This window comes from Solanum verrucosum, unplaced genomic scaffold (assembly GCF_900185275.1).
Source record: "Solanum verrucosum unplaced genomic scaffold, falcon-dt-bn FXZP01000252.1, whole genome shotgun sequence".
Taxonomy (NCBI): domain Eukaryota; kingdom Viridiplantae; phylum Streptophyta; class Magnoliopsida; order Solanales; family Solanaceae; genus Solanum; species Solanum verrucosum.
In genome coordinates, this window is record NW_026019988.1 from 7,275,287 (window position 1) to 7,300,787 (window position 25,501).

The 25,501-nt window shown below is 36.7% G+C and overlaps 1 protein-coding gene across 3 annotated transcripts; it reads right to left on the reverse strand.

The window, feature by feature from the left end:
* Positions 1-173: 173 nt before the first annotated feature.
* Positions 174-23,596, reverse strand: LOC125818568 (pre-mRNA-processing protein 40C). 3 transcript variants are annotated; one of them, XM_049498058.1, is made up of 17 exons: positions 23,478-23,549; positions 18,629-18,961; positions 18,393-18,545; positions 16,398-16,598; positions 15,612-16,245; positions 15,342-15,505; positions 14,393-14,430; positions 12,633-12,711; positions 11,389-11,859; positions 10,173-10,256; positions 7,376-7,516; positions 6,433-6,539; positions 5,013-5,136; positions 3,870-4,013; positions 2,506-2,652; positions 1,931-2,053; positions 174-808 (listed from the first exon to the last, which is right to left on the reverse strand). In XM_049498058.1, exons 2-17 carry the CDS (start codon positions 18,866-18,868, stop codon positions 536-538), a joined length of 3,123 nt encoding a protein of 1,040 aa, XP_049354015.1. In that variant the 5' UTR covers positions 18,869-18,961; positions 23,478-23,549; the 3' UTR covers positions 174-535. The 3 variants fall into 3 exon arrangements, with proteins under 3 accessions (XP_049354015.1, XP_049354016.1, XP_049354017.1); XM_049498059.1 differs by having other exon boundaries at positions 463-808; positions 18,629-18,872; positions 23,478-23,596; XM_049498060.1 differs by having other exon boundaries at positions 463-808; positions 15,612-16,239.
* Positions 23,597-25,501: the final 1,905 nt, after the last annotated feature.

Here is a 25,501-nt window from a genome sequence, read left to right on the forward strand (position 1 = left end):
AAAACTATGAAATCAACCATGGATGGGTGTGACCAAGTTCCGCTTGCATGTCAAGTGAGATACTTCTGCCAAAAGACATTTTTCTTTTTCTCTTCTTTGGGCCTCAAAGGAAAAGTACAATACTCAATTCTATGGAATCAAACGATCTCAAACATTCAAGGTAAATGGAAAACAGATTGATTCGATTCAAACATGTATTCCATATCTTGTCAGGCAATATTACGAAAGAGAATTGGCTGTGATCTCAAATTCCAACATACATGGAATTAGAAGAAATCAAATCTACAACATGACCACCTAGGTATGAAAAGGTTTCAGTTTTGACAAAGTTCTGAACACTGGCTTTGAATTGATAAATAAACTGGCAAAAAGTACTCCGCTTTCCGCTTCGTAGCCACTCTTAAAAGATGAATGTCCTGTCAAATCTATCTTCTCTCAGCTTTCTGAGATCAAGCTAAAATCCTTGAGGATTACTACTCTTGATCTTAGACGAAAGGCCGAGAAAGGTAGAAATAGTTGAGGATTAATGCTTGCTTCACCTTCTCCTTGAATCAGAAGATCCTTTACTTCTTGCCTTATCTGCTTCATCGACTGTTGACTTTTGCCTCCGATGAATATCCTCAACATATCTGCGCCATAAGGTTTCCCTATCTTTTCTTGCCATTTTTGAATACCTGAGATCACCCTTGATTAGTTGTTTGGCTGTTGACCAAGAATTTGAAACTGTTTTACCATCTTCTGTCTCTCGTGAACAAGCTTCAACAGTTATAACCTCGGCTAACAAAACTTTGAATTCTTGTGCACACCGCTAGTAAACCAAAATATATAGTATGAGAATAAAGAAGAGTACCATTTTCTTGATAAACAATGAAACAGATAAACTGCATGACGGGCCAAAACAAACACTCGTATACACGTCAGTTCGAATAATGCAAACTAACAATCAGAATGAAAGGAAAATGCTGTACTTACACACGTAAGTTACAGCTTTAAGAATTAATTAGTAATATTTTCAATTTTGAAAGATGGAGGGAAGTAAAATATTTCATGTGTGTGATCACATCTGATTGATACTGGGATGTTTCAGTCTTCGATGATATCATGCAAGGTAAAGAAAGTTATGTTCAGTTGGACATTCAGAAGTCCGAAAAGAAGATGAAGGGCATTGGATGTGACTTTTCTAGCCCTTGTGTGGAAAATTTACAGGGAGAGAAAAAGGAGAACTTTTGAGTAGAGAATGATTTTTACACTAGAGGAATAGCTTATTGCTCCCCTCATTGCTTCTTAGTGCACCCACACGGTTCCTGTTTGTATAAAAGACAGGTGACTTTTGTCGAAAACCAATTTTCCTACTTTCTGGTACACTTCTTCTACTGCCGTTGTTTTTTCCCTTCATCAATAATATCTTATTTTTATCAAACTAAAAAAAAGATATTATTGATGAAGGGAAGATCCTTCTTTTTTTTTAAATCCTTCGGGGTGGCCCAGTGGTTTGGGCTTGGGACTTCCATGTTGGAGGTCTCAAGTTCGAAATCCCTTGCCAGTGAAAGCAAGCGGTTTGCCTTCTCGATCGAGCTCCTCGCACCGGGCTTGTCTAGCCCGGGTTACCTCTCCTATGTGGTTTGCGAGCTATTGCATAGGAGCGGAGGTTTAATCCTATGCGCACCCAAAGGGTAGCGGTTGCGGGCTTCCCTTGTCATAAAAAAAATATACCTTATTTTTTTTCTGCGATCTCATATGAACAAAAAAGAGCTTCTTGATCCTATGAGATACAGGAAAAATAGAACAACAAATTCTATGAAATTGCACAACGTTATGCAAGTAACTCGGATTAGATAATATTAGCAACTCTTGCAAGTATCAACTCCCCCTAAAAAGCAGATAATAAGGATAACATTAACTTAAAAAAGAACGACAATAGTCATCTTACCTCATACAACACCTTCACATGTTCCCGGAAAAGCTTTTCCAAGTCAGACTGATCCAAATGAGGATTAGCTGCACGTCCTTGGGGATCCTTCTCTAATTTAGGTTTTGACTCTGTCCAAGAAGCCTTGGGTGCAAGGCAGAAGGATATCTCAAAAATTTGAAAATAGACATCTAGAGAATAGAATGGAATGACCTTTTCAACAGTTAACCACATAGAAAACACAATTCTTCCAGACTTCATTAGTAGATGTAAAGCCAAAACTCAAGAATTATAACTACATAAATGATGAGCACCAAGGAGCAATGCTATTTACAACACAGTTAAATTTAGGAAGGCAAACCACCCGTGTAAAAATGGATGGACTTTGCAACAAACAAAGTTCTTTTGAATTTTGTTTCTTAATTAAGATGAAGGCAGGTAAACTGCTGATGAGCTTATTAAGATGAAGCAGAAATTATGTTTCAAGGTTCTTGACTATCCAGACAAACAGTCTAATCAAGTAACGGGATATGATCCATGACATACGTTCTAAGATATTTCCTTGTAACAGTTTTGGGGTCTATACAAGATAATACCTGAGGATCCTTAATTATTTCAACCAGCAAGGCTTGATAAGATTCAACAGCTTCTTTTCTACGAGCTTTCGACCGCACCCTCTCCACTTCTTGTTCTTCTCTTTCTTTACGTTTTCGCAAAGCCCGTTCTCTTTCCTTCAATTTATCCTAAAAAGTCAGGCAGATAACCATTAACATCTTTTAGAACCTCGTGTACTACATTCAAATTTTTCCAAAACTTCAGAATCGACAGAGATAAAAGACAACCATTGAATAAAGACAAATGAATAAACTACCGAAAGGGGTGACCTACGCAGCACGTTAAGAGGTGTTAAGAGTTTCATCTTGGTCGTATGAGTTGTCTCCTTGTATGGTTTTGAGTAATTCTCACCTTGATGAGCTAGCTTTTGGAATTGAGTTAGGCGCAAATTCATTTTCTTTCAATGATAGGTTCAAATTGGATTCCAGCATTTTCTTCGAGGAACTAGGTGCATTTGGATTCATGGGAAATAACATAAGACAGAGAGAGATAGAGAGAATTAAGAATATAGGGTTTTAAGTGTTTGTCCTCTCTAAAAACGGCCATTAAAAGTTCTAACCCCTATATATGATATGTGTGCATGTGTCAAAAGAGAGAGAGGACGGGATGGGTTGGGGTGTGTGACAAGGAATTAGCCACATGTTCAGAGCATGTTAGGATTCGCTTAGAAATTGGTCAAACTTATTTTTAGGTCATTTTTAACTTTTGGGAGTGTTTGGCAAATTTAAAATAACTTAAAAGTCAAAAGTACGACTCTCCCTACTTTTTATTTTTTGACTTAAAAGTCATTTAAGTTTGACTTTAAAGAGTTGCTTTCTAAAAACTACTTTTTTAAGCCAATCCAAATGGGCTCTAAGAGTCAAAATGTAGGTGTTATCTGTATGTTTTAAGTGCCAAATTAAGATTTATGACATAACTGGTTACGTGATAAGTAAATAAGAGAGAGGTGATAAGGAATTAGCTGCATGTTAGAGTCAAATCGTAGGTGTTATCTGTACACTTAAGTTCCACATTAAGATTTACAGTATATAACTAGTTACAGGTAAATAGGAAAAAATTTAAAAACCATATTTTAGAAAGACAGTTAAGAGATATCTAACTCCCCCACCAAAAAAGGAAAACCATGTATATATATATATATGAGAGAGAGAGAGAACACAAACCCAAAATGATATCATATGATAATACACTAGGATTATCCTAATCAATATTTCATACAATAATATAACAAAAGGCAAGTCGAAAGAAGAAATGCATAAACAAAGAAAACCAAGGTGACAAAAATTGGAAAAGAAGAGCTTTTTTTGTAGAATGGCAATGTTGTATTCGTTGGAAAAGAACTCACCTCTTCATCATGTTTTGCTTTTGCAATTCGTGCAACTTCCTGTTCAGCAGCCTTCAGTTCCGATAGATACTCATTGAATAAAGTCTCTCTGTCTTCATGCTTAACAGACTTATAACGAGGATCACTTCTTAAGCTATCCTTCACCTAATATCAGCAGAAAATTGCAACTTAGGGGAAAAGAAAAACTTAAACTAAACTTTATATAGAATATTCATCAAAACCAAAACAAGGGCAAGTAGTTTTTGTCCCCCCATGAGCATTTCAAGAAATGGGCAAAACTGCAAGAACCATATGAATATTGGAAACCCGAGCATAACTTCCATTGGTTTTAAGAAGAGATGATAGGGGACTGATTGAGAAAATAAAACAATGAAACAAAGAACAAATTATTTTTATCTTGTTGATTTGCAGACATGATACTCATCATCTAATTCAAATGGATACAAATAGATGTTTGACTATTATTTTAGTTCCACAGAGCAAGATTTTTAAATTATTTTTTTTTGAAAATGGTAATGTTCCAGAGAGCAAGATTTTTAATTCTATTATTCCACTACGCCCTTTCTTTCGAGTTGATGCTACCTTTATTTTTACTTTCTAAGGTAAAAAACATTGATCTCGGAGTGCGATCCACTAAACTTATTATTTCATAAAACAAATGATGAGATATTCTGTCTTAAAACAAAACAAATGATGAGCTATTCTGTCTTAGGGAAGTCAAAATTATTTTGACACTACCCAGCATAAACCTGTGCCACTTAATTTAAAGTAATGGGCTTCTTGTTTTACTTCACAAAGTCAAGGAATTATTGATAAATTTGATGCATTGTAGATTTAAAGACGAATTGGAGTTCAACATGGCATGAGTTATGCAGAATGTTCCACCGTATTAAGAACATGAAAGGAGGTTTGTTGAGAAAATTAAAAGGAAGTTAAAATGTAACAGAACTCAAGAAAACTAAGAAGTTGCAGGCGCCACATACTACTCTATATAGAATTAAGCAATAAACATTACAAGTTTCAATCTTAACTAGGCATGCCAATGCAGAGTAAGCAATCAATTTGCAAGCAAGTAAAAATATCTCCAAGGCAACTACTTATATTGATATTTTCTTATCATAACATCTCAACATATAAACCTACCTTTGACCACCGTGTATTTAAAGTAATATCTCCTTGTTCTCGAAGCATGGACTTGAATTGAGATATAACAGCAGCACGTACAGCATGAGCTTTTTCTTGAGCTGCTTTCCTAAGCTGAAGAACCCTACACAGTACATACAATCTTGCCTAAACAACCGGATCATTATAAAGAAAAATGGAAATACATAAAATCATACTAGAATTGCCACGAACCAAAAGGAGAAAAACAAATCCAGACCAGCAAAAGAATAAGATCAGAGAATGTTAACTACGTTGATTAGTCCTCCAGCAACTGAGCATAGTCGCAACACAAACTTGCAAAAGCAAAAATAAAGTTCTCTTCTTGTCGAAATCTCTTTTGGTAGACGTTACCATTACAAATTCTTAGATCATCAACTAAAAAAAGGTGGAACACTCACAAGATGGTGCAAACACCCCACCCCACCCCATCCCCTTCCAAAAAAATAAAAATCATGGGTAGGCAAGAGACAACCTGGCGAACTGAAACATCTTAGTAGCTAGGAGAAAAGAAAACAAAAGTGATTCCCGTAGTAGAGGCGAGCAAAATGGGAGCAGCCTAAACCGTGAAAATGGGGTTGTGGGAGAGCAATACAAGCTTCTGTGCTTCTAGGCGAAGCAACCTGAATGCTACACTTCTAGGAACTCATGTGTCAATCACTTTCATTCTTCTCGTTCATCAATAGTGTGTTTGGTTCCATACCTATTTATACAATGAGCCTCTTTCCTTACCTGTATTAGTGGCCAAGAGGTTGGGTAAGCATCAAAGGAACTTCTTGTGGAAAGGAATGGAGAACAGAAATCCTTCAACCAAGTGAAGTGGGAAACTGTTTCCTTAGACAGGAATTCAGGGGGGCTTGGTGTCAAGCACTTGAAGATTCATAGGACTAGTTTATCGCATAATTGGCTTTGGAGATTCGATCATGAGGTAGAAACATTGTGGAAAATTGTAATTGCTAGTAAAACATATGACTTTCTCAATCCCTGGACTACAATTCCATATTTCCAGAGTTCCCATGGCATTTGGTAATATATCAGGGGTTCATATGGGATTCTGTTTTTTCAAATTCTGCACTTCAAATGGAAGATGGCAGGAAAATTAAGTTCTGTCTGGACATTTAAAGCTACTAAGGACTCACATAATAATTACAATAATATAATGTAGTATTAGTTTATCCTATGGAAGACGTCCATTTAACAAGTTAGATTTAAGTATTCTAGGATTTGACAAAAAAGGAATGTAAGTCAAGTTTTTTTAAACTAGGGGGAGGGGAGTACAAAAATAGTGCGTCAAAAATAAAAAATCAAGTCATTTATTAAGGCTAAGATGAGAAAAATATTAGGAAATAAGCGACAGAGAGCAAGTGAAACTTAAACAAAGATTGAACCAGTTGACTAATACCTCTCATTCAGAAGTACTTCCCTCTCCTTTCGATCTAAGGACTCGAAGCGTGGATCATGACCCCATTTCTTTTTGAATGATTGATAATCAGTATCCTCGTTGATATCCTGGACATAAGTTCAGCAAGCAGTGTAAGCCCTAAAATTTTCATGTTCAAATAAAAAGTTCAACTTTAATTGGAAACAATTTATTCCCTTTGCCCTGAAGTGAATGCTTATTTTCCAAGGAAAGGTATATCATATATTACTTTATACCAAACTGTTTATAATGCTTTCAAAATATACTCGTTTCGTCCCAATTCCCCATTTAACCTTAAACTACTAGGGGTCGTTTGGTATGATGGACAAGCATAGATAGTCTTGGGATAAAAACTAAGTCCTGCCCTATCCCTTGTTTGGTTACTAACCCTAGGATAAGTTAGAATTAGTAATACGTACTTGGTTAATTATCTTTGTCAGGGGATGGAATAATAGTACCAGGATTAATTATCCCAAGATAAAACAATGAAATGACACAAATACCCATGAGATCCTTCAAACCCTTTTTCTACTAAATAAAATGGAGAGTATTTATGTAAACAAACTTCTTAGAATTTTTTTTGAGAAGACAAACTTCTTAGAATTTGTGCAATGAATGTTATCTTTAATACAACAAACCAAACAGTCAATAAAAAAATAATATCAGGATAACTAATGCTAGCATAACTAATCCCAAAGTAACTTGTCTTTAAACCAAACCCCCCCCCCCCCACTTTTGCCACGTATAAATTAGACATTTAACTACCTTAAGCAAATTAAATTTTAATCATGCCAAGTAAAAATTAGATATTCCACTGTGACGAAAGAACCAGTAGAATTATTTTTTTTTGAAACTGAAACTAGAAGAAGAATATTGTGAGATTACATATGAAAAGAACTAAAGAGAGCTTAGTAACAAGATAAACCTCCTTTGCTTCTTCTAGTAATTGCTTGAAGCCCTCAACTGCAGCCTTCTGCGCTGCACGCTTTTCCTTTCTTTCTTCATCTGCACGTGTCTTGACATAATGCTCAAACAGAGCTTTTCTAGCACTGTAACTCGGAATAGCCTGGACAGGGAGACCCACTATTTAGGAAGGTAATGAAGAAAGCACCACAAATAAGAGATTATAAAAACAACTGGTAACATGATTATGCATAAATGCTTATATGGTAGCTCTGGACCTGGAAGAGGATATACATATTACTATAATTTCTCATGAATAGACCATCTAGTTTGAAGTGATCTCAGAGTTATTAGCTTGCAGATAATCAATGTCAACAATGGAGTTTTTGTTAGAATGACCCACATAGGTTGGGGGTATGGGTTGTGGTCTCCCTATGTGGTATTGACAACCCTCATTTTATGAGCTAGCTTTTGAGTTTGAACCCAATGTCCATTTTCTTAACATGGTATCACTGTGTCAAAGCATGTCACATCCTGTTCTTAGCTTATCCAATGTTGGGTTGTTCTACATTAGTAGAAGGTATGAGTGGTGATCTCCTTTATCTATGAACCAAAAAGCTCATCAGCCATATCAATCAAGGGGAATGATGCAAGTCAAGTTGCCTCAAGGCTGTTCACAAGGAGTCAAGCTTGGGATCTCCAAGCACTACAAGGACTACTCATGAAGATGGAGGCACTTGAACACATTTTGATGCCATCCCAGGGATTCCACATCATGAAGATCACCTCGGAAGACAAAATGGATGAAGGAAGGAGTTCTGATTCAACATGAGGAGCAGAGTACGGTTCACATAATCAACATACAGGGTGTATATTCACCATAACTCAGGATACGGCAGGAGCAGGAGTCATACGGGCCACATAATACACATATGGCCGAACATCAGGTCATATCTCAGAAGCAGGAAATTGTCATATTCAGGCCTGAATGTGCAACCACCTATGCAACAAGCGACGTGCGGACCGCAAATGGTCACATATGACCACATGTCCACCACAAGTCATGCCTTTTGGGGTATTTTAGCAATTTTTGAAGTGCCACTTCTGGATATTCATGTAATAGTTGGCCTCAACTATAAATAGCCAAGAATAGCTCATTTAGACCTAAGTTTTGATGATTATTGATATTGTTCTCATTGTTTAACACGTAGGTATCTTGTTATTACTTGTTTGAGAGGTGAATTCAATTCCCTTGAGATTTACTTCAGGTGCTTCTTTGGATTCCATTAATTGAATGTTTTAGCTATCAAAGAGCTATGGTTTTCAAATTATTTTCATTCTTGTGTCAATCTATCTATATTTGTTGTCTTGTTCTTAGTTTAGGGTTTCGTTGTTATTTTTTGCTTGGATCAAATTGGTATCAGAGCTGAGTTAGTGAGGGATATCGAAAGATGAAGGAGCTAAGGGAGAAAGGCAATGTTGTGGAAGTAGGAAATAGTGAGAACTGAGAATAGTCCTAAGGAGGGAGTGAGAGAAAGAGGGAGCCTAAGGGGAGGGATAAGGTGGTCCTCTTATCAAGCTAAAAGGAGGTTAGGAAGGAGATTTGAGGAGCAAGGTCCGGTGGTTCTTATCATGCATAAGGACTACTCTTTCCATACTAATGAATTAACATCTTCTTTTCCTAGGCCTTTTTCTTATCTTTTGCAGGATTATGAGGATGTGTTCCCTCGAGAAGCTCCCACAGGGATTGCCATCCCTTAGGGGGATTGAACACCAAATTGACTTTGTACCGGGTTCTCAATTACCAAACAAGGCGACTTATAGAAGCAACCCAAGTATACAGAAACTTCAAAGACAAGTTGAGAAGCTCCTTGACAAAGGAGCTGTGAGAGAAAACATGAGCCCAAGTGTGGTTCCGATCATACTAGTTCCAAAGAAGGATGGGACTTGGCATTTGTGTGATGATCGTCGTGCCATCAACAAGATTACGGTAAAATATCGCCAATCCCCTTTAGATGACATGCTTGATGAGTTGAGTGGTTCATATATCTTTTCTAAGATAGATCTTAGGAGTGGTTACCATCAAATCTGGATGAAACCCAGAGATGAGCGGAAAAAGGGCAGTCAAGACCAAATTTGGTCTATATGAATGGTTGGTGATGCTTTTTGGTCTCACTAACACTCATAGTTCTTTCAAGCGTTTGATGAATCATGTTATGGAACTTTTTATTGGCAAGTTTGTGGTAGTTTACTTAGATGACATCTTAGTGTATAGTAAAGATATGGATGAGCATGTTGATCATTTGAGATGTGCGTTAGAGGTACACTTCCGAAAAGAGAGGTTCCCGAACAAGAGGAAGACCAAGTTGATGCCTATAGGAGACGGGCCATTTGAAGTGCTTGAAAGGCTCAATGATAAGAACTTCTGTAATAGACTCTTCACTGCTCCAAAACATGAAATTACCTTTTCGTGTAACTTGCTGCTTCCTAGAGATAGGGTGTCCTCCACATATACAACTTTTCTAATCTCATTTTTAAAATTTGGTTTGTATCTTTCAATTTCTGCTAGCTTTTGACAAAAAAAAAAAGAGGACCTTAGTTAAATGGATGATAAACCAAAGTCTGAACCACCCAGTACCTAAGCATTGGATTCCCGTTACAGTTCCCACATACAACCCAAACAAGCACTGCATTCCTTAAGAGGATGGAACTCATAAATTGCAGTCTAGGAGATGTACGATTTATAGAGATAAACCTGTCTTTTAGGAGGTGAAGAAAAGGCCACTAAGTCTCACATAAAGTCTTTAGTTTCAACAAACCTTAAAGCGCGGATCAAATACTATCTTTGGTAATTCCTTCTCCCACTTTGAGAATGGTGCTACTCCACGTTCCTTCAGCATCTCCTGGAAATTTCACACACATGGGATACATTTAGACCAAAAAGAGCAAGACTCATCAAGCAAAGAATCAACTGAATGCAAGGGACAAAATGATGGTATGCCCAAACACCATTGTTAGAGTACTTACAGCCCCCCCCCCCCCCCCCCCCAAAAAAAAAAAAAAAAAAAGGAGAACCACAGAAGGATATAACTGAGACAATTTCAGCTTGTGCAAACCCCCTAAAGAGTGAAGTACAGCTACTTTTACAATCATAAAACACAAACATATTCATGACAGTAAAAAGTTTATTTTGTATCAGATTGGAAGCCATTGGAAGCCTTTCCACCTGCCAAGTGTCTTCCCAAAACAAATAGTTAGTTCCATCTCCTACCGTCAAGATATGAAAACACGGAATTTCTCTCACCACTTCCTAGATGTTTCTCACACTGCACCACCACATTGCATCCCCATTCAAAGTCTAAAAAGGGCAGTTCAATGCATAACCTCCTGCCATGCGCAGGGAGGATGAAGGCCAGTGCACTAAGACCCATATGATGTAGCTAAGTCAGCGCACACCAAATTTACACTCTATAATTCTATTCTCCTCCCTATGAGATCTCCATTTTCCAAGTAGAGCTAGGTTTAAAATTAAAATTCAGATTTCTTAATCACCAATCTCTCATAAGTTACAGTCCAGCACTCCCATCTTATCAATTATCAGTCTCTCTTGTTGGACATGTGTCTCCACTCTCCACACATGGTGAACATTTAATCGCTATATCTAAAAGGAGGTGTAAATTTAATCGCTTCCACACCATGGCAAATCATGTGTTGGAAGGAACATTGATGCAGGGGTCATGGAAAAAGTTTTAGAAGAAAAGGGTTTTAGTGCTAGCACCAGGATGTAGGTGAAAAGGCATGGGCCAAGTCTTACTTTCTTCCCAACAGCAAGTTAGAAACCAGTACCTAGAACATACTAGTATCAAAATAAATTGTTTGCACAAAAAATCAAAATAAACTACAAATATAAACAGAACTAAAGTAAACTGATGAATGTACTTGTGTATGCATAAAACTTATGTAGGCCATAAAATTATGAAAAAGAAAAAAGAAAATTAGACTTGCTTATGAAGTAACAAAATCTTCAAAAAAGACCTTGAATTGGATGATACAGTCTTCTTTGGTTGGTACACTCTCATCGTCCTCTGAATCTGAAGAGGACTCGGACAAATTGCCATTGTCATTAGCTTCTTTTGACTTCTCTTTGCTATTTTCTTTTTGTGGAACTCTGGTTGTAGATTCAAGTGCTTTTGATCCATTTACTTCAGATGATATTACTCCTGACGAGGCTGGGACTGGTGAAGAAACAGCAAGTGGAGCACCAAAATCCATTAACTTCTTTTTTACAAGATCCAGTGCAGAAGATCCTGGAACTAATGAAGGTCTTAGAGATGTCGCATCACGACCACCAGTACTAACAGCAGGTATGCTTAAACTAATAGGAGCAGATCCTTTTTCAGTAGACTCGTTAACATTCAATATTGATTGCGATTGAGCCTGCAAAGCATCAGCATCATGCTTCTTTTTCAACTCTGTCACCTCACTGGGAATTTGCCAGCTGCTTAACTGGGTACAAAGGCATACAAGGAGAAAAGACATTAGAAAAAGTAACTGCTACATAGACAATCTTTGAACTAATTCACCATGTAATCAGTGCTAGAATGAACAACTCACGTTAATCAGTAAGGACCTATATATTTTTTTCTTTTTTTATTTAAAGTAAACAGCTCTATTAATAATAGGAAATCTCCGGTATACAAGCAGTATATCAGAAAATCTATAACATAATACAATTTTCTATGTGCGACAGCCAATCCCTACAAACTGAACCTTCATTGGTGCACCAAAAATAAACTAGGAATGGGAGGTCATTCCTCAAATATAAATAGTCATTCTTCATCCCTTCAAAAGCTCTTTTATAACAGAGAAATCCATGTCCATCCCTCTACCCCTCTGCACTTAAATACAAGGCTATTATTGCAGGGTTTAAACTTGTGATGTGCAGCCAATCCACACATCATGTGCTTTTACCATTACATCAAAGCGCAGGGGCTACTTTCTTATATCATTTGAAGTAAGAAATACATGGTTTGAATTTATTTGAAACAAACAAATAGATTTTATCTAAGACTATGTTTGCAAAGATAATGTTATAGATAATACTTCTGGTAAGGGAAAAAAGAACACTTAACATGATTTGATAGACTAATTTAGACCTCAGACCATTCTATGCAAAAAAAAAAAAAAAAATGCATGACAAATGAAACAAATGAATGAGTGTAAACCTCCAATAAAACAAAAGATTTTTATAGGAAAAAGAATAAGCTGATTGACCGTACCTTTGTTTTTGTGTTGTAGTAGTATTTTTGTCCATCATTAGTAGCAACCAATGCCCAATCTGTACCAGCCAACCTTTCCCTGATTGTAAATGAAGAAGTTAGAATAGTTAGTTGAGCTGGTAAAGCTTCCTTCAGTATTAAAGACACTTGCAAATAAGAACCAACACAGATCAACCAACATTTGCTTGAAGAGAAGCTTCCATCCAACACAAACCGACATAAACTTATCATGCAATAGATTTACACAATGAAACATGAGCGTTGAAACTCCTAAGGAGCAACTCTACTCTGACAAGAACAAGGTAGTATTCTGACACCAGGCAGGCATGAATGACCCAAGAGAAGTATACTCCTTACTGATGTCATATCCAAAATTTTCTGACCCCTTCACGAGAACCTAGGCTACACTATCAACCAAATCTTCTCAACAGTGCCACTGTTAATCAGTTCTATGACAGAGACTCGGAGAGAATTCAACTCAATGTAATCCATCCTTCTAACCTCTGTAGAGACACCCATACCAGTATTGAGTAGATGAAGAAACTAACTTTATATCCAATTATAAAGGGATATCTCTCTTGCATATTGTTGTTCACATAATTACAAAGGCAAGTAATGAAGTTTGACGTATCAGCTAATTACTGGCGTCGATCTAAGAGAAGAACAGATAAAAGCCAAATCTCAGTTCAAGAGGTACACTTGATTAAGACTTGCTCAGGGATCTTGCCGAACTATGAAGTTTAACATTGTGCTTTGAATAACAAGGATAAAAGTCAGTTATAACTAGCTGTTCTAAGAGGCTTGTATTTTACCCTTTTGCTGAACATTCTTTGATTTTGATAAGATTGTCTTTCTGCTGAGCATTTTCTTTGCATAGTCGTATCCAGGCTGAATGGTCCTTTATTTTAATTTTATTCCATTGGATTTCAAGTTAAAATGTTCATTCTGAAACTAGAATGCTTACTTCTTTTTTTATGAGCGTGGTATCCAGACCAGCTTTCACGAACCTCGATTAATTCCAAAGGATACCTGCCACCTCCCACCAACAATAGGTATCAGGTAACTCTGTCCACCAAAGCTATGAAAGATGGGAAGAATCGCCTAGTGTTTTTTGTCTCCGCTGAACTAGAATGCATACTTTGTGTATGGCATGGGAAAGAAACAAAGGAGAAGCATCATGAACAGAACGTCATAAATCATGGAACCTAAAAATCTGAGAATGCAAGAAGTAGCACATTTTCTCTGGAACACAATGGTACATTGAGCTCACGAACAGATTCTTGTATGTATATTATCCACTATCATTCATTTACAGTTAATGGGTAGTCTTTTTCTATAGGCTACAAAGGCTATGGATCCAGTATTATCAACCAAGCTCAAAAGTGTTCACCAACATAAACAAATTAAAAAGGGACAATTCAATGAACCTCCCAGCATTAGCATATAAACTTCTGGTAAAATATTTATATTATCAATATGTGTGCTCCAATAGATCACCATTTTTGCTTGTGCACTTGAAGAACACCACATGTATGCAAATATTTACGTAAGCAGTCAGGCCATGTAAAATAAGCCACTAGATCTGAGGGTGCATTCACATGAATAAACAACTACCCTCAGTCCCAAACAAGTTGTGGTCGGCTATACTATATGAATCTTCACTCACCATGCTACTACATTTAATATAATATAATGAATTTATTTAGAAGCACAAAATACAATAGTACAAGTCAAAAAGTTATTATACTATCGAAATTTACCATGAAACAGGAGTTGGCTGTGCAGCTACTTTGCCAGGCTGCACCAGAAGGGGAAAACATCATTGTCATGTGCTATGAAAGATAATTGACATGCATGGATAAGTAAAGTGTGTGAATAATGAAGACAATAAGCTTTAATAGATAGAGGGGGGAAATAGTGGCAAACTATGTCACAGACAGATCATTGTAGTTAAATTTTGCTAGCAATGTTACTATACAAAATGAAATTAAAATTTCTAGCACAACCCTGTAGCCAAATTAACCATATCCAAGCCAAAAAATGATCATCTCAGCAAAAGTTCCAACTCTTGCTTACTCTAAACTACGATAGTCATCACCAAAGAAGTCAATAAACTGTGGATGGAGAAGTTCATTAAGATTTGAGGTTTAGGAGGAACTTGCAAGACTAAGAGATTGCAGAGTTCCAGAGTTTGATGAAGTTGCTCCACAAAAAAAATATCTCACAGTTAAACCTTGATGATTGGAGGTAGGTGGAGGGTAATAGTGGTGTCTTCATTGTAAAGTCTTATTATGATAAGCTACTAACTGGGGAGGAGGCGAACTTTCCTCATCTCTCGGTATGGATTCCTGGGTTACCTAGGAAGGCGTGTCTTAAGCTGGCTAGCAGCAAGGGGGTAATTCTTAGGGGTCAGAATTTGAGGAAGAGGAAAATTTCATGTGTTAGTTAGTGCTTCATGTGCAAAAGATAAGGACAAGAAGTGGATCACCTGTTCATGAGACAGAGAAGATCTAGAAGAGCTGCGGGCTCTTCAATAAAAAATTAAAAAATGAAGTACTGTGTGCTAGTGAAAGCATTTAGACATAGCCCTGACCTATTACCTTGTGAGAATTGCAGTACTAGATTGCCATTACCCATATTGAAATGAAGAGGACACCTATAAATTATGCAACTGCTTAAAGCTCAAAGACAGAGAAGTGATATACCTACCTCTCCCCTGAACCCAGCAGGTTTTTCGTAAGTAGATTCTCCTGTCAAAGAATTATAGTAGTATATGGCTCCAGTTTCAGTCCGGTGAGCAGTCCAGGTCTCCAGTTGTTCACTAGTTGAAGCTCCTTGTTTTGTGTCAGCATCATTTACATGCTTACCACTGTCTGAAGGGGAGGAAAAAAATAATGTCATATGCTGTGAACTAAAAAATGGATAATTAGCAAGCATATTGAAAGAAAAGAATTTTCTTAACAAGGACTATATGCCTACCAACTCCAGGAGGTAACTCTGGCTGCAACCCTGAAGCATGGGTTGACTGGCTAGCAGTAGTCGGCACTCCAGGTGGAGATGCCACTGGGGCAACACCAGGAGGTCTAGTATCAGGCAATGTCACTGAAGAGAGTGGTGCACCAGTAGCTGACAAAGGAAAGGGAACAGCAAAACCTGCAGGATATGATGGAAATGGTGGTCTTAGCATGGTAGTGACTGGTGGGGGCTGCAACCAAGGTCCCTGGTGAGATGGAGCAATAGGAGTTGGAGAAAAATAGGGAGAATATGTTTGTTGCTGAACAGATGGATTGGCCAGAACATGAACAGGAGACGCATTGGGTCTTAAGGGTAGAGAAGGACCTCCGGGTGAGGCTGTAGCAGTAAGATTGGAAGATGAAGGTATAGCTGGACCAAGACCAGGAGTAACAGGACTTCTAGGAACTCCTGCTGGAACCTGAAATTGAGGTGCATGGGGCATTCTAATTATATTTGGAGAGCCCATATGAGAAGTTGGAAATGCAGCTGTCGAAGAACCAGAACTCATATGAACAGCCTGTGAAACAGAATGCATAACAAAAGTTGCAGAAGTCATTCCTCCTGTTTCCTGTGCAACGTCTACCCGTCTATTCTGCAACTAGAATAAGACCAATCAGTTATGAAGTCATGATCAATTGTTTCAATTACTCAAAATAGAAAATGCTCTGCGTTCAGTTTATACATATTAGACCAGTCTTCAACAGGCATAAGTAATGCTTTAAACTTCAAGAGACACAGTGTAACACATACAGGTTTCATTGTTTGATCTGTCTGCATCATCTGAGGACCTCCATTGAAAGACAAGTTTGAACCACTTATCAAGGGGCCTGCAGCAGCTGCAGTTCCAGACATGAATGAGCTCAACCTTGTGGACACCAGAGGAAGAGGAGGCTGTAATGATGCTGCAGGAGATGCATTCTTTACATCCACAGAATGATCAGGAGCAGCAGGCTGCCACAAACAGATAGGTCTTGTCAGACACGCACCAACGCCAGCAAAAAGAGAACTTTAAAAAAAAAATAGCACTCTCTCAAAGACAAGGGAGAATCCTAAGAAAATCCATGAATACAATTTTCATAATTAGTGCAAAGGTCAATCACCACAAATGATGACTCAGACTTCCTAAACAAGATTAAGACTTCAACAATGCAATATTCCAAATAGAACAGTGCAGCCCTCACACTTGCCAACAGTAGCGGATGAAGGGAGCAAAGAGTAACAGATATTTCAAAGCAGCCCTTCATAGAACACAACACAAAGGGCATTCCGAAAGAAAGCAACATATTGTCTTTAGAGTTGATTGAACAGAGCTGCCAACTGCTTTAAAAGCTAAATCACACCTATAGACATAGCTTCATAGGATATATTACAGAAATGAACTTACTAAATTATAGCACCAGAACGGTAAAAGCATAAAGCAAACAAGGACTTCTAGCATTTTGGATTTGTTAACTCTTATCTTCTTAAGCGATGTACAAATTAAAATGCAAAACCAATAGGTACCTTTTAAGTAGATTAGAAATCTGCAAATGTCCTTGTAAAGTTTCTATGTAATTTGATATATTTTTTTGAAACTGGTAAGATTGTATTCTTCAGCATTAAGGGCATGCTGGTCACCACCAAAAAGTGTCAGTTACAAGCTTCCTATCAAATCTACAATCTGGTCTGTATCAACTATACACAACTGTTTACACCAAAAAAGTAAGGATACTATACAATTCCATTTTTTTTTTGAAACTGGTAACTTTGTGTCTATTGATAGAAACAGATCAATGCATGGGCTGTACTAGGGGCATATTTACAAGTAAATCCAGATCCTATGATCCCATATCTATAATGAATCTAACACATCAATAATAGATACAGGATCATTAGACCGAATCTGATTACACCAAAAACAGAGAATCAAGATACAATTCAATTTGATCTGTTCTATACTATTTGCTATGTTCTCAAAGCACCTAGAATTTCTCTCCTTCCAGATTGTCCACCATATGCTGGCTGGTATGATTCTCCATCTACATCTGCTTCTTGCCAGAACCCCAACTTCTTCCCAACTTTGAAGGGCCTCTATACAATTCCATTTGACCTTGTGAATGGAATTGGATCTATTTTCAAAACATCTACCATTCCTTTCCTTCCAAACTGACCACCGTAGACAACAGTTATGTTCTTCCTGAATTGTAGGATGCAATTCTAACCAAATGAAACCCCAGGTATAATGCAAAGGGTGTCTAGGAGAAATTCCTAAAACATGTCAGTTACTCATTTCCTTTTTAAAAAAAAAAAAGGAAAAGACCTCCTATCCAGTATTTGCCACTGTTCCAGCCCTAGCATACCTTCCAAATATTGTTCTCCTGTATGGACTTAGACTACACATCCTAAAGTGCACAGCATGTTCTTCACAATCCTACATACTATGATTTTAGCCAACTTCACTTACTTCAACTCTGATAATTGCAAACCTACAGGGTGAAAGATTCCACTTCAGCTTCAGGCTTCTCACGAGCAGATCCAATGTTAGTTTTCCCATTGTACATTTACCTGATCTAATATACCATACATTACATAAACTGGCCACTATAATTGACACGGCTACGCAATAGAAAACAGTAGTCTTCGTATGACATCTAGATGTGGAAACATCCCCAAAGTAAACACTGAATACATGTAACCCATTCTGTTAATACATGTCAGCCAAAATGTATGATGTAATATTACTTTCATCAATCAAAGGAAACTAACCCTCAAGGTGCTAGACGAGAACTGTAGGCCACTGGAGAAATTGTTATCAGTTTGTGAAATGTTGTATGAAAATGAAGAGCCAACATTTGCAGACTGGCCAGGAATGGGAGGTTGGAGCAATGCTGAAGAACCTGCAGAAGTTGATGGAATGACCTGCAACAAAAGCCAAGTCACTCGAAGTCTCTCCAGATGAACCACTGTATCTCCAAAAACATAAAATGCAAAGATTGACTAACAGGACTTGAAGATGACTGTTGAGAGCTTCCAGAAGGGACATTAGCATTCATATAAGAGAAAGAAGCCCGACAAACACTATATCCAGGAGGGGAGATAAATTTCCCTTGGGCAGCTTCCTGAGTTGAATCTGCATTTGGAGTTGAAGAGCTTGTAGTTGGTTCTCCAGTGGCTGAACTCATAACAGATGTCTGTGAGCTTGAAGACTGCGTTTCCTGGGGGAGCCAAGCTGGGGATGCCATTTCACTGCTAAAATTACTTGAAGAAATAAAAACAGTGATCCTCTAGTGCTGCTTCTTTGAGATAATTAATTTGCTTTCATCTATTTGGTTGCCCTGTCATATTTTATTTCAAATTTATGTACTTGTAGTTTTTTGGTATAAAAAGAAAATGTTTTATTTCAAATTTAAGAGAGAGAGAAGTTCCAGGAAAAGATTAAGAAGGTCTTCTATAATAATGGAATGCAACAACAAAGTAAATACAAATCCACTTAACAAGCACTCTATCTGCTGCAGCGTGATGGTTACTTTCGATTTCCCAGAGTTAAACTGATTCATACTATTTCACAAAACATTTTGAAATGCAACAGTATGCGACTTATAATAGTTTCCATGAAGTTTACAAGTCTCTAAAAGCATATTCTCAAAGAAAAATTAGATGTGACTCACACAGAATATTGGCCAAATTGACCCTTGAAAAGTGAAAAAACATAAATTAAAATGGGAACAAAGGGATTCCCATTGACATACTACTCAACAATATCTCATTATCTTTTACTTCTGCAATTTAATGGTAACTATTGACAATTGTGAAGATGAAATGCTTGTCATAATCAACTTTTTTTTGACAGGATTCCGCTATCAATCATACAAGTGAAAAGTATATGGGTAAACATTCTGTGTAAAAGGGAAACACTAGTTACAGTTCGAAGAGACAATTAGAGAAGGAGGGAGGCAGTCATAGCCAAAAGAAAAGAAGAAAAATTACATGTAATATTGTTTTGCAACTAATTTTGAACTTTCTTTATTCATCTTGATCAACTTATCTTCTTGCGGACAAAATAAACATTCTTCGTGACGTGTTTCCATCTACATTTCTAAATCTGATTAAAATTGATCAAAGGAAAAAATTCCTTTTTTAATGTAGGCACAAACATCTTACATCACATGGGGGTTGTTTGCTAGTGTGTATGAGAATAGTACTGAAGAGAGTGTCTTAGAAATCCAAGAATTAGTAATGTAGGGATTAGTTATGCTAAGATTATTTTTTTATGACCATGGTGTCCCGGACAGCTTTTGCGCACCTCGACTAATTCCACAGGATACATGTCACCTCCCACCAGCAACATGGCTTGCTATGTATTAGTTATACATAGGATAATACTAAACTAGGAAGTATAACTAATACAAACTAATACTTGTATTATTTATACATATGTTAAAAAAGTATACCAAACAAGGGATTAGTTATATCAAAGCTAATACATGTATTATTTTCTGTAATACGTCCTACCAAACGACCCCACAATGTACAACATTTAGGGTACATATTTCACATGTACATAGTTTAAGATTGCAGTTTCGGAATCCTACACAACTTAAGCTGATCCCCTCAAATTTCCACATTACCACATATTTTACATTTCTCTTTTGTATGCCTGCAAGAGTTATTACAAATTGGAGAATACAACGAGAATTCTCTTTTAGGAAGGGAAGGAGGGAAAGAAATTTCACTTAGTAGAGTGGGAAAATATTTTCTCAAGGGTTTCATTTCACTATTTTCTGCACAAGCATAACAGAAGTTTAACTTTGTTGTTTAGAGTCAGAAGTTTACTTCCTCCCTCCCCCCCACCCCCCTCTTTTTCCTTTCTCTCAAATTCAATTTATCAATTATAATGTTCTGTGTTAGTATTATCTTTATACTATATGCATATTATTAGTTGTTAGGTTTTTTTTCACTGTCGATTTTCCATTTCATACCCACTTTGATTTGTTGTACTCGAGCCGAGGGTCCTCCGAAAACAGCCTCTCTACCTCTACGAGGTAGGGGTAAGGTTTGTGTAGACTCTACCCTCCCTAGACCTCACTTGTGGAATTTCATTGGGTATGATGTTGTTATTGTATATTATATGCATATGAGTCGATCAATTAACTGAGCCCCAAACTGCAAATGCTTTGATGGAATATCAATCCCATAAGAACCATTAAGATTAGGTGTTTAGTTAGGCTTTATAATTGGCACCTTCTCTCCCCTGTAAAAACTATGGATAATTTTTTTGGATTTTGTTAGCTCCTTCACTCTAGCACAGTAGGGTTTAAGGGGGTTTATCTTTTTGGCTGCTTTACAGGTTTTTGCACAGTTAGCTTCATGTTATTTTCATGTTTGAAGCAACTTTGATTTTAGTTGTAACCATTGCATCTCCTTGATGTTCTAATATAATTTAATTAATTCACCAAAAAAATAACTGAGCCTCAACTTTGCACTAGATGAGGTCAACTGTACCAGTTCTCTATGTCAATTCCTTCTATTTGGACCCATATTTCATAATGATGATGTCCGGGTTAGCTTGCATGCACATCGACTATTATATCACGTAGATGTTACCTCCACCAACACAAGTATTGGTAACTCTGTCGACGGAAGCTTAGGCAAATGGGAAGAAATCAATAGCGGTGTTTGTCTCTATTGAGACTTGAACCATGGTCTCCCAGGTTTGCACCCACTTTATTGACAACTAGGTCACACCATAGGTGTATTGGGGATCATTTTGTTCCATTACTGAACAATTTGAAATTACTTGTATCACTTTCATTAATAGCATACATATAGCTTTGAGATCCATAAAGGAATATGGCTTAGACATGCAACATAAAGCATGTAACATATAACAAAAAGAGATGTGGTTAGGGCGCCGTTTTAGTCCAGTTAAACGGCATAGAAATTAACAGTACTAAGCAAGTGAAATACAAAAAAAACCTCCACATCTGATATTTAATTCTTCAATCCCTCTTTTTTCTCTACATCAATTCAAAATATGCTGTGAATTTAAATATAAATTTCCATACAAAATATTTTATTCCTCGACACCATTCAGGTCGGCTACATGAGTCCTTCTGCTCTATTCCAGTTTATTCTTATATTATACAACAACAACAAACCTAATGAAATCCCACAAAGTGAGGTCTAGGAAGGGTAGAGTGTACGCAGGCCTTACCACTACCTCTCTGAGGTAGAGAGGCTATTTCGGGAAGACCCTCAACTCAAGCAAATCAATTACTACTGTCATGTTACATGAACAGTGCTAAGTAAGTGAACTTAAATCTTTTATGTGGATATGAAAAGAAACTAATTGAGCTTTTTTTTACCATAGCTCATCAATCAATCAACTACGCTTCATCTCGAACTAGTTGGAGTCCTACAGGTCCATTCCGTTTCATTCGAGCTTATTTCTTCCAACACTAGCAATTAAGGGGGTTGCCAAAATCTTTTCACATCATTCTCATTTGGTAGGGCATACCAAGGCCTAACAAACACAACAAATTAAAGAGCTTTACCTAATTTGACCAACACCTATTTCAAGTCCCATAGCTAGGGTTATAGTACTTATACTAAAAAAACTATGGCCATATGACGAATGCATATCTGTTGCTATTCAAGCTCAAGCATGGAGATGTTTAGAGACAGAACTATAAGTGGAAACATAGAGCAAGTAGGGAGAGTGAGGAAAAGGGTACTAATTGAGACTTTTTTATGGTAGCTCATCAATCAATCAATCTACCCCTCATCTCAAACTAGTTGGAGTCCTACATGTCCATTCAACTTCACTCAAGCTTATTTCATTCCAACACTGGCAAATTAAGGGGGTTTCCAAAATCTTACACATCATTCTCATTCGGTACCAGGTCTCCTAACAAACACTACAAATTAAAGAGCTTTACACAATTTCACCAACACCCATTTCAAGTCCCATAGCTAGGGTTATAGTAGTTATACTAAAAAAAAAAAGCAAGGGGCATATGACGAATGTATATATGTTGCCATTCAAATTCAAGCTTGGAGATGTTGGGCACTGAATAGAGAGAAAAAACTACAAGAGGAACCATAAAGCATGATAGAGAGAATGAGAAAGGGTAATAATTGAGCCTTTCTAACCGTAGCTCATCAATAAATCAACCACACCTCATCTCGAACTAGTTGAAGTCCTACACATCCATTCAGTTTCACTTGAGCATATTTCTTTCAACACTTCCAATAACAAACACTACAAATTAAAGAGCTTTACACAATTTCACCAACACACATTTCAAGTCCCATAGCCAGGGTTATACTATTAGTTACACTTAAAAAAAATACGGCCATATGACGAATGCATATCTGTTGCTATTCAAGCTCAAGCACGAAGATATTTAGAGACGGAACTATAAGTGGAAACAAAGAGCAAGATACAGAGGATGAGAAAGGGTACTAATTGAGGCTTTTTAACCGTAGCTCATCAATCAATCAACCACACCTCATCTCGAACTAGTTGAAGTTCTACATATCCATTCAGTTTCACTCGAGCTTATTTCTTTCCAACACTGCCAAATTAACGGGGTTACCGAAATCTCACACATCATTCTCATTCGGTAGGGCATACCAAGTCTCCTAACAAACACTACAAATTAAAGAGCTTTACACAATTTCACCGACACCCATTTCAAGTCCCATAGCTAGGGTTATACTAGTAGTTGCACCAAAAAGAAAAAAACTACAGCCATATGACGAATGCACATCTGTTGCTGTTCAAGCTCAGGCACGGAAATGATTAGAGAAAGAAAACTATAAGCAAAAACATAGAGCGAGAAAGGGTACCTGTGAACACGGAGAGTGAGAGGAACTGAGCGATTGGTTGAATTGACGGAGAAATGGCATGCAGAGATACGGCCCGCTGTGCGAGTGAGGAGACGAAATGTGAAGGATCAGGGCTTTTTGCAGAAGAATTGGGGCAAAGCAACATGAATATACACTTATTTTTTAAAAATTAGGTTGAAATTGTGATGAATTTTATTTAGACACTTAAATTATAGTATGTTACGATAGATTTGATTTCAATTGACATTTAAGTTCTTCAATTTGATTGTGCAGATATAGCCATTATCACAAAAAAACGAGTGCATACTTGTGCATCGCTAAAGTTGAAAGACAAAGATATTAATTGACTTCAAGATAAATGAATGTTTATATATGATAATGTATTGCTATTAAACACTTTGGACTTATGAATTTTGAAAAGGAAGAGATTGTGTGTGTTCTCAAGAGTTTATTACATAAATAAATTTATCACTTAAAATATATTATCTCCTTGATTATATGTGTTAGCCCAAACTGTAAATCTAAAGCTTATTGTAATTGATGTTGATGTGTACAAATAAATAATGTGATATATTTTATGTAGTATTTAAGGATACATGGAGAATTTTTTTACAATTTAAGTCGAAAGTATCTAATGAAAATACTCTATATTGTATTCAGATGTTCAGTTGAAATATGGCATGGTTCAAGTATCTACATTAAATTTACATGCAAACTCAAGAGAACTTAAAATCTGTAAATTAATATTTATTTGGATTGATTTGATTTTTTTAAACTGTACAATATGTCACTTTTTATTTTAAAATTAAAACCAAATCAAATCAAACAAAGTTAAAGAAAAATATTGTTTTATTTTATGTTTCTATTTTCCCTTATTCTTATTACAAAAACTAAGGAATGTTAATCGAAATACAAATTAACTTTCGTGAATATGCTTATACAGTTCTTTTTCTTGCTAAAAACGTATAATTCAAAAGTAATTGTCTATCAAATTTAGTATGTGTGGGTCTTATAATTCTATATCCTCTCCAAATGTAGTCGTCTGATATAATTGTAATTTTATGTATTTATTACTTTATCTATTTTTATTTGATCTTGTTTATTGATATAATCTTATCATACTTTGGTTTGATCGAATTGGATTTTACTGTGTTTAGCTTTCATTTGTCTAGGTTTTGGCCTAATGTTAGAATTAAAATATTTGATCGCAAAGTAAATTTCTCAATATCTTGTATTTTGATTTTATTTACTTTTGTACTCTTGTAAAGGTATTGATTTTTTTCACTTTGTAAGAGAACGTTGTAACATCTCACAACTAGAAAGAACTAGAAAGAAGTTTAAAAATCTGGAAATAGTTATTTTTGGAAAGTATAAGGAAATTTGGAAAATTGTAAGCAAGTTAAAGTTGAGTTTTTGGTCAACTTCAGACGGCCATAAGTACTAGCTCAGGATGAGTTAGGTGTAGTTCCAGATATGGTTGGGAAGCTCTTGGAATGATCTTTCCAACGCCGCCAAGTTTGCGCGATTCCGAATTCGTATGAGCAAGTTATACCCTTTGGAAGTTGAGTTGTTGGATTAAGGAAATGTCCAATCCGGAAATATAAGGGGTATTTTAGTCTTTTCACTGCCCTATTATTTAATCCGATTTTAGGAGTTTAATATGGGTCAATTCAGAACTTAGTCAGTTTTAGAACTTGGGATTTCACGCTAGGGCTAAGGAGAAAGGAGGAGAGAAAAGAAGAAGGAGAAAAGGGCAAATTCATCAAGATCGATCAAGGAACTTGGTGTTTCGCCAAGTATTTACTTCTATCAGGTATGTGAGGCTTTCATAATGTTGGGATCGTTCTCCAACGTGCCAAGCATATTTATTTCAGTTTGGATTCGTCCTAAAAGCATTTGAATATTGATGATCTTGATACCTATTCTTGAGTTCATATATTGTTCTTGAATTTGACTGAGTTGGGAAGTTTCTGAGTTCGTTACGTCGCATTATAAGGTCGTTTCGAGTTAGGTTTTTAGGTACA

Bases quoted from the DNA above. Each gene is read 5' to 3' on its own strand.
- LOC125818568 (XM_049498058.1), bottom strand. From the start codon at position 18,868: ATGGCATCCCCAGCTTGGCTCCCCCAGGAAACGCAGTCTTCAAGCTCA. The intron at 2,054-2,505 runs GTATTATCTTGT...CTTGCACCCAAG, and splicing joins AAATAATTAAGGATCCTCAG to GCTTCTTGGACAGAGTCAAA. The intron at 809-1,930 runs GTAAGATGACTA...TTGGTTTACTAG, and splicing joins ATGTGAAGGTGTTGTATGAG to CGGTGTGCACAAGAATTCAA.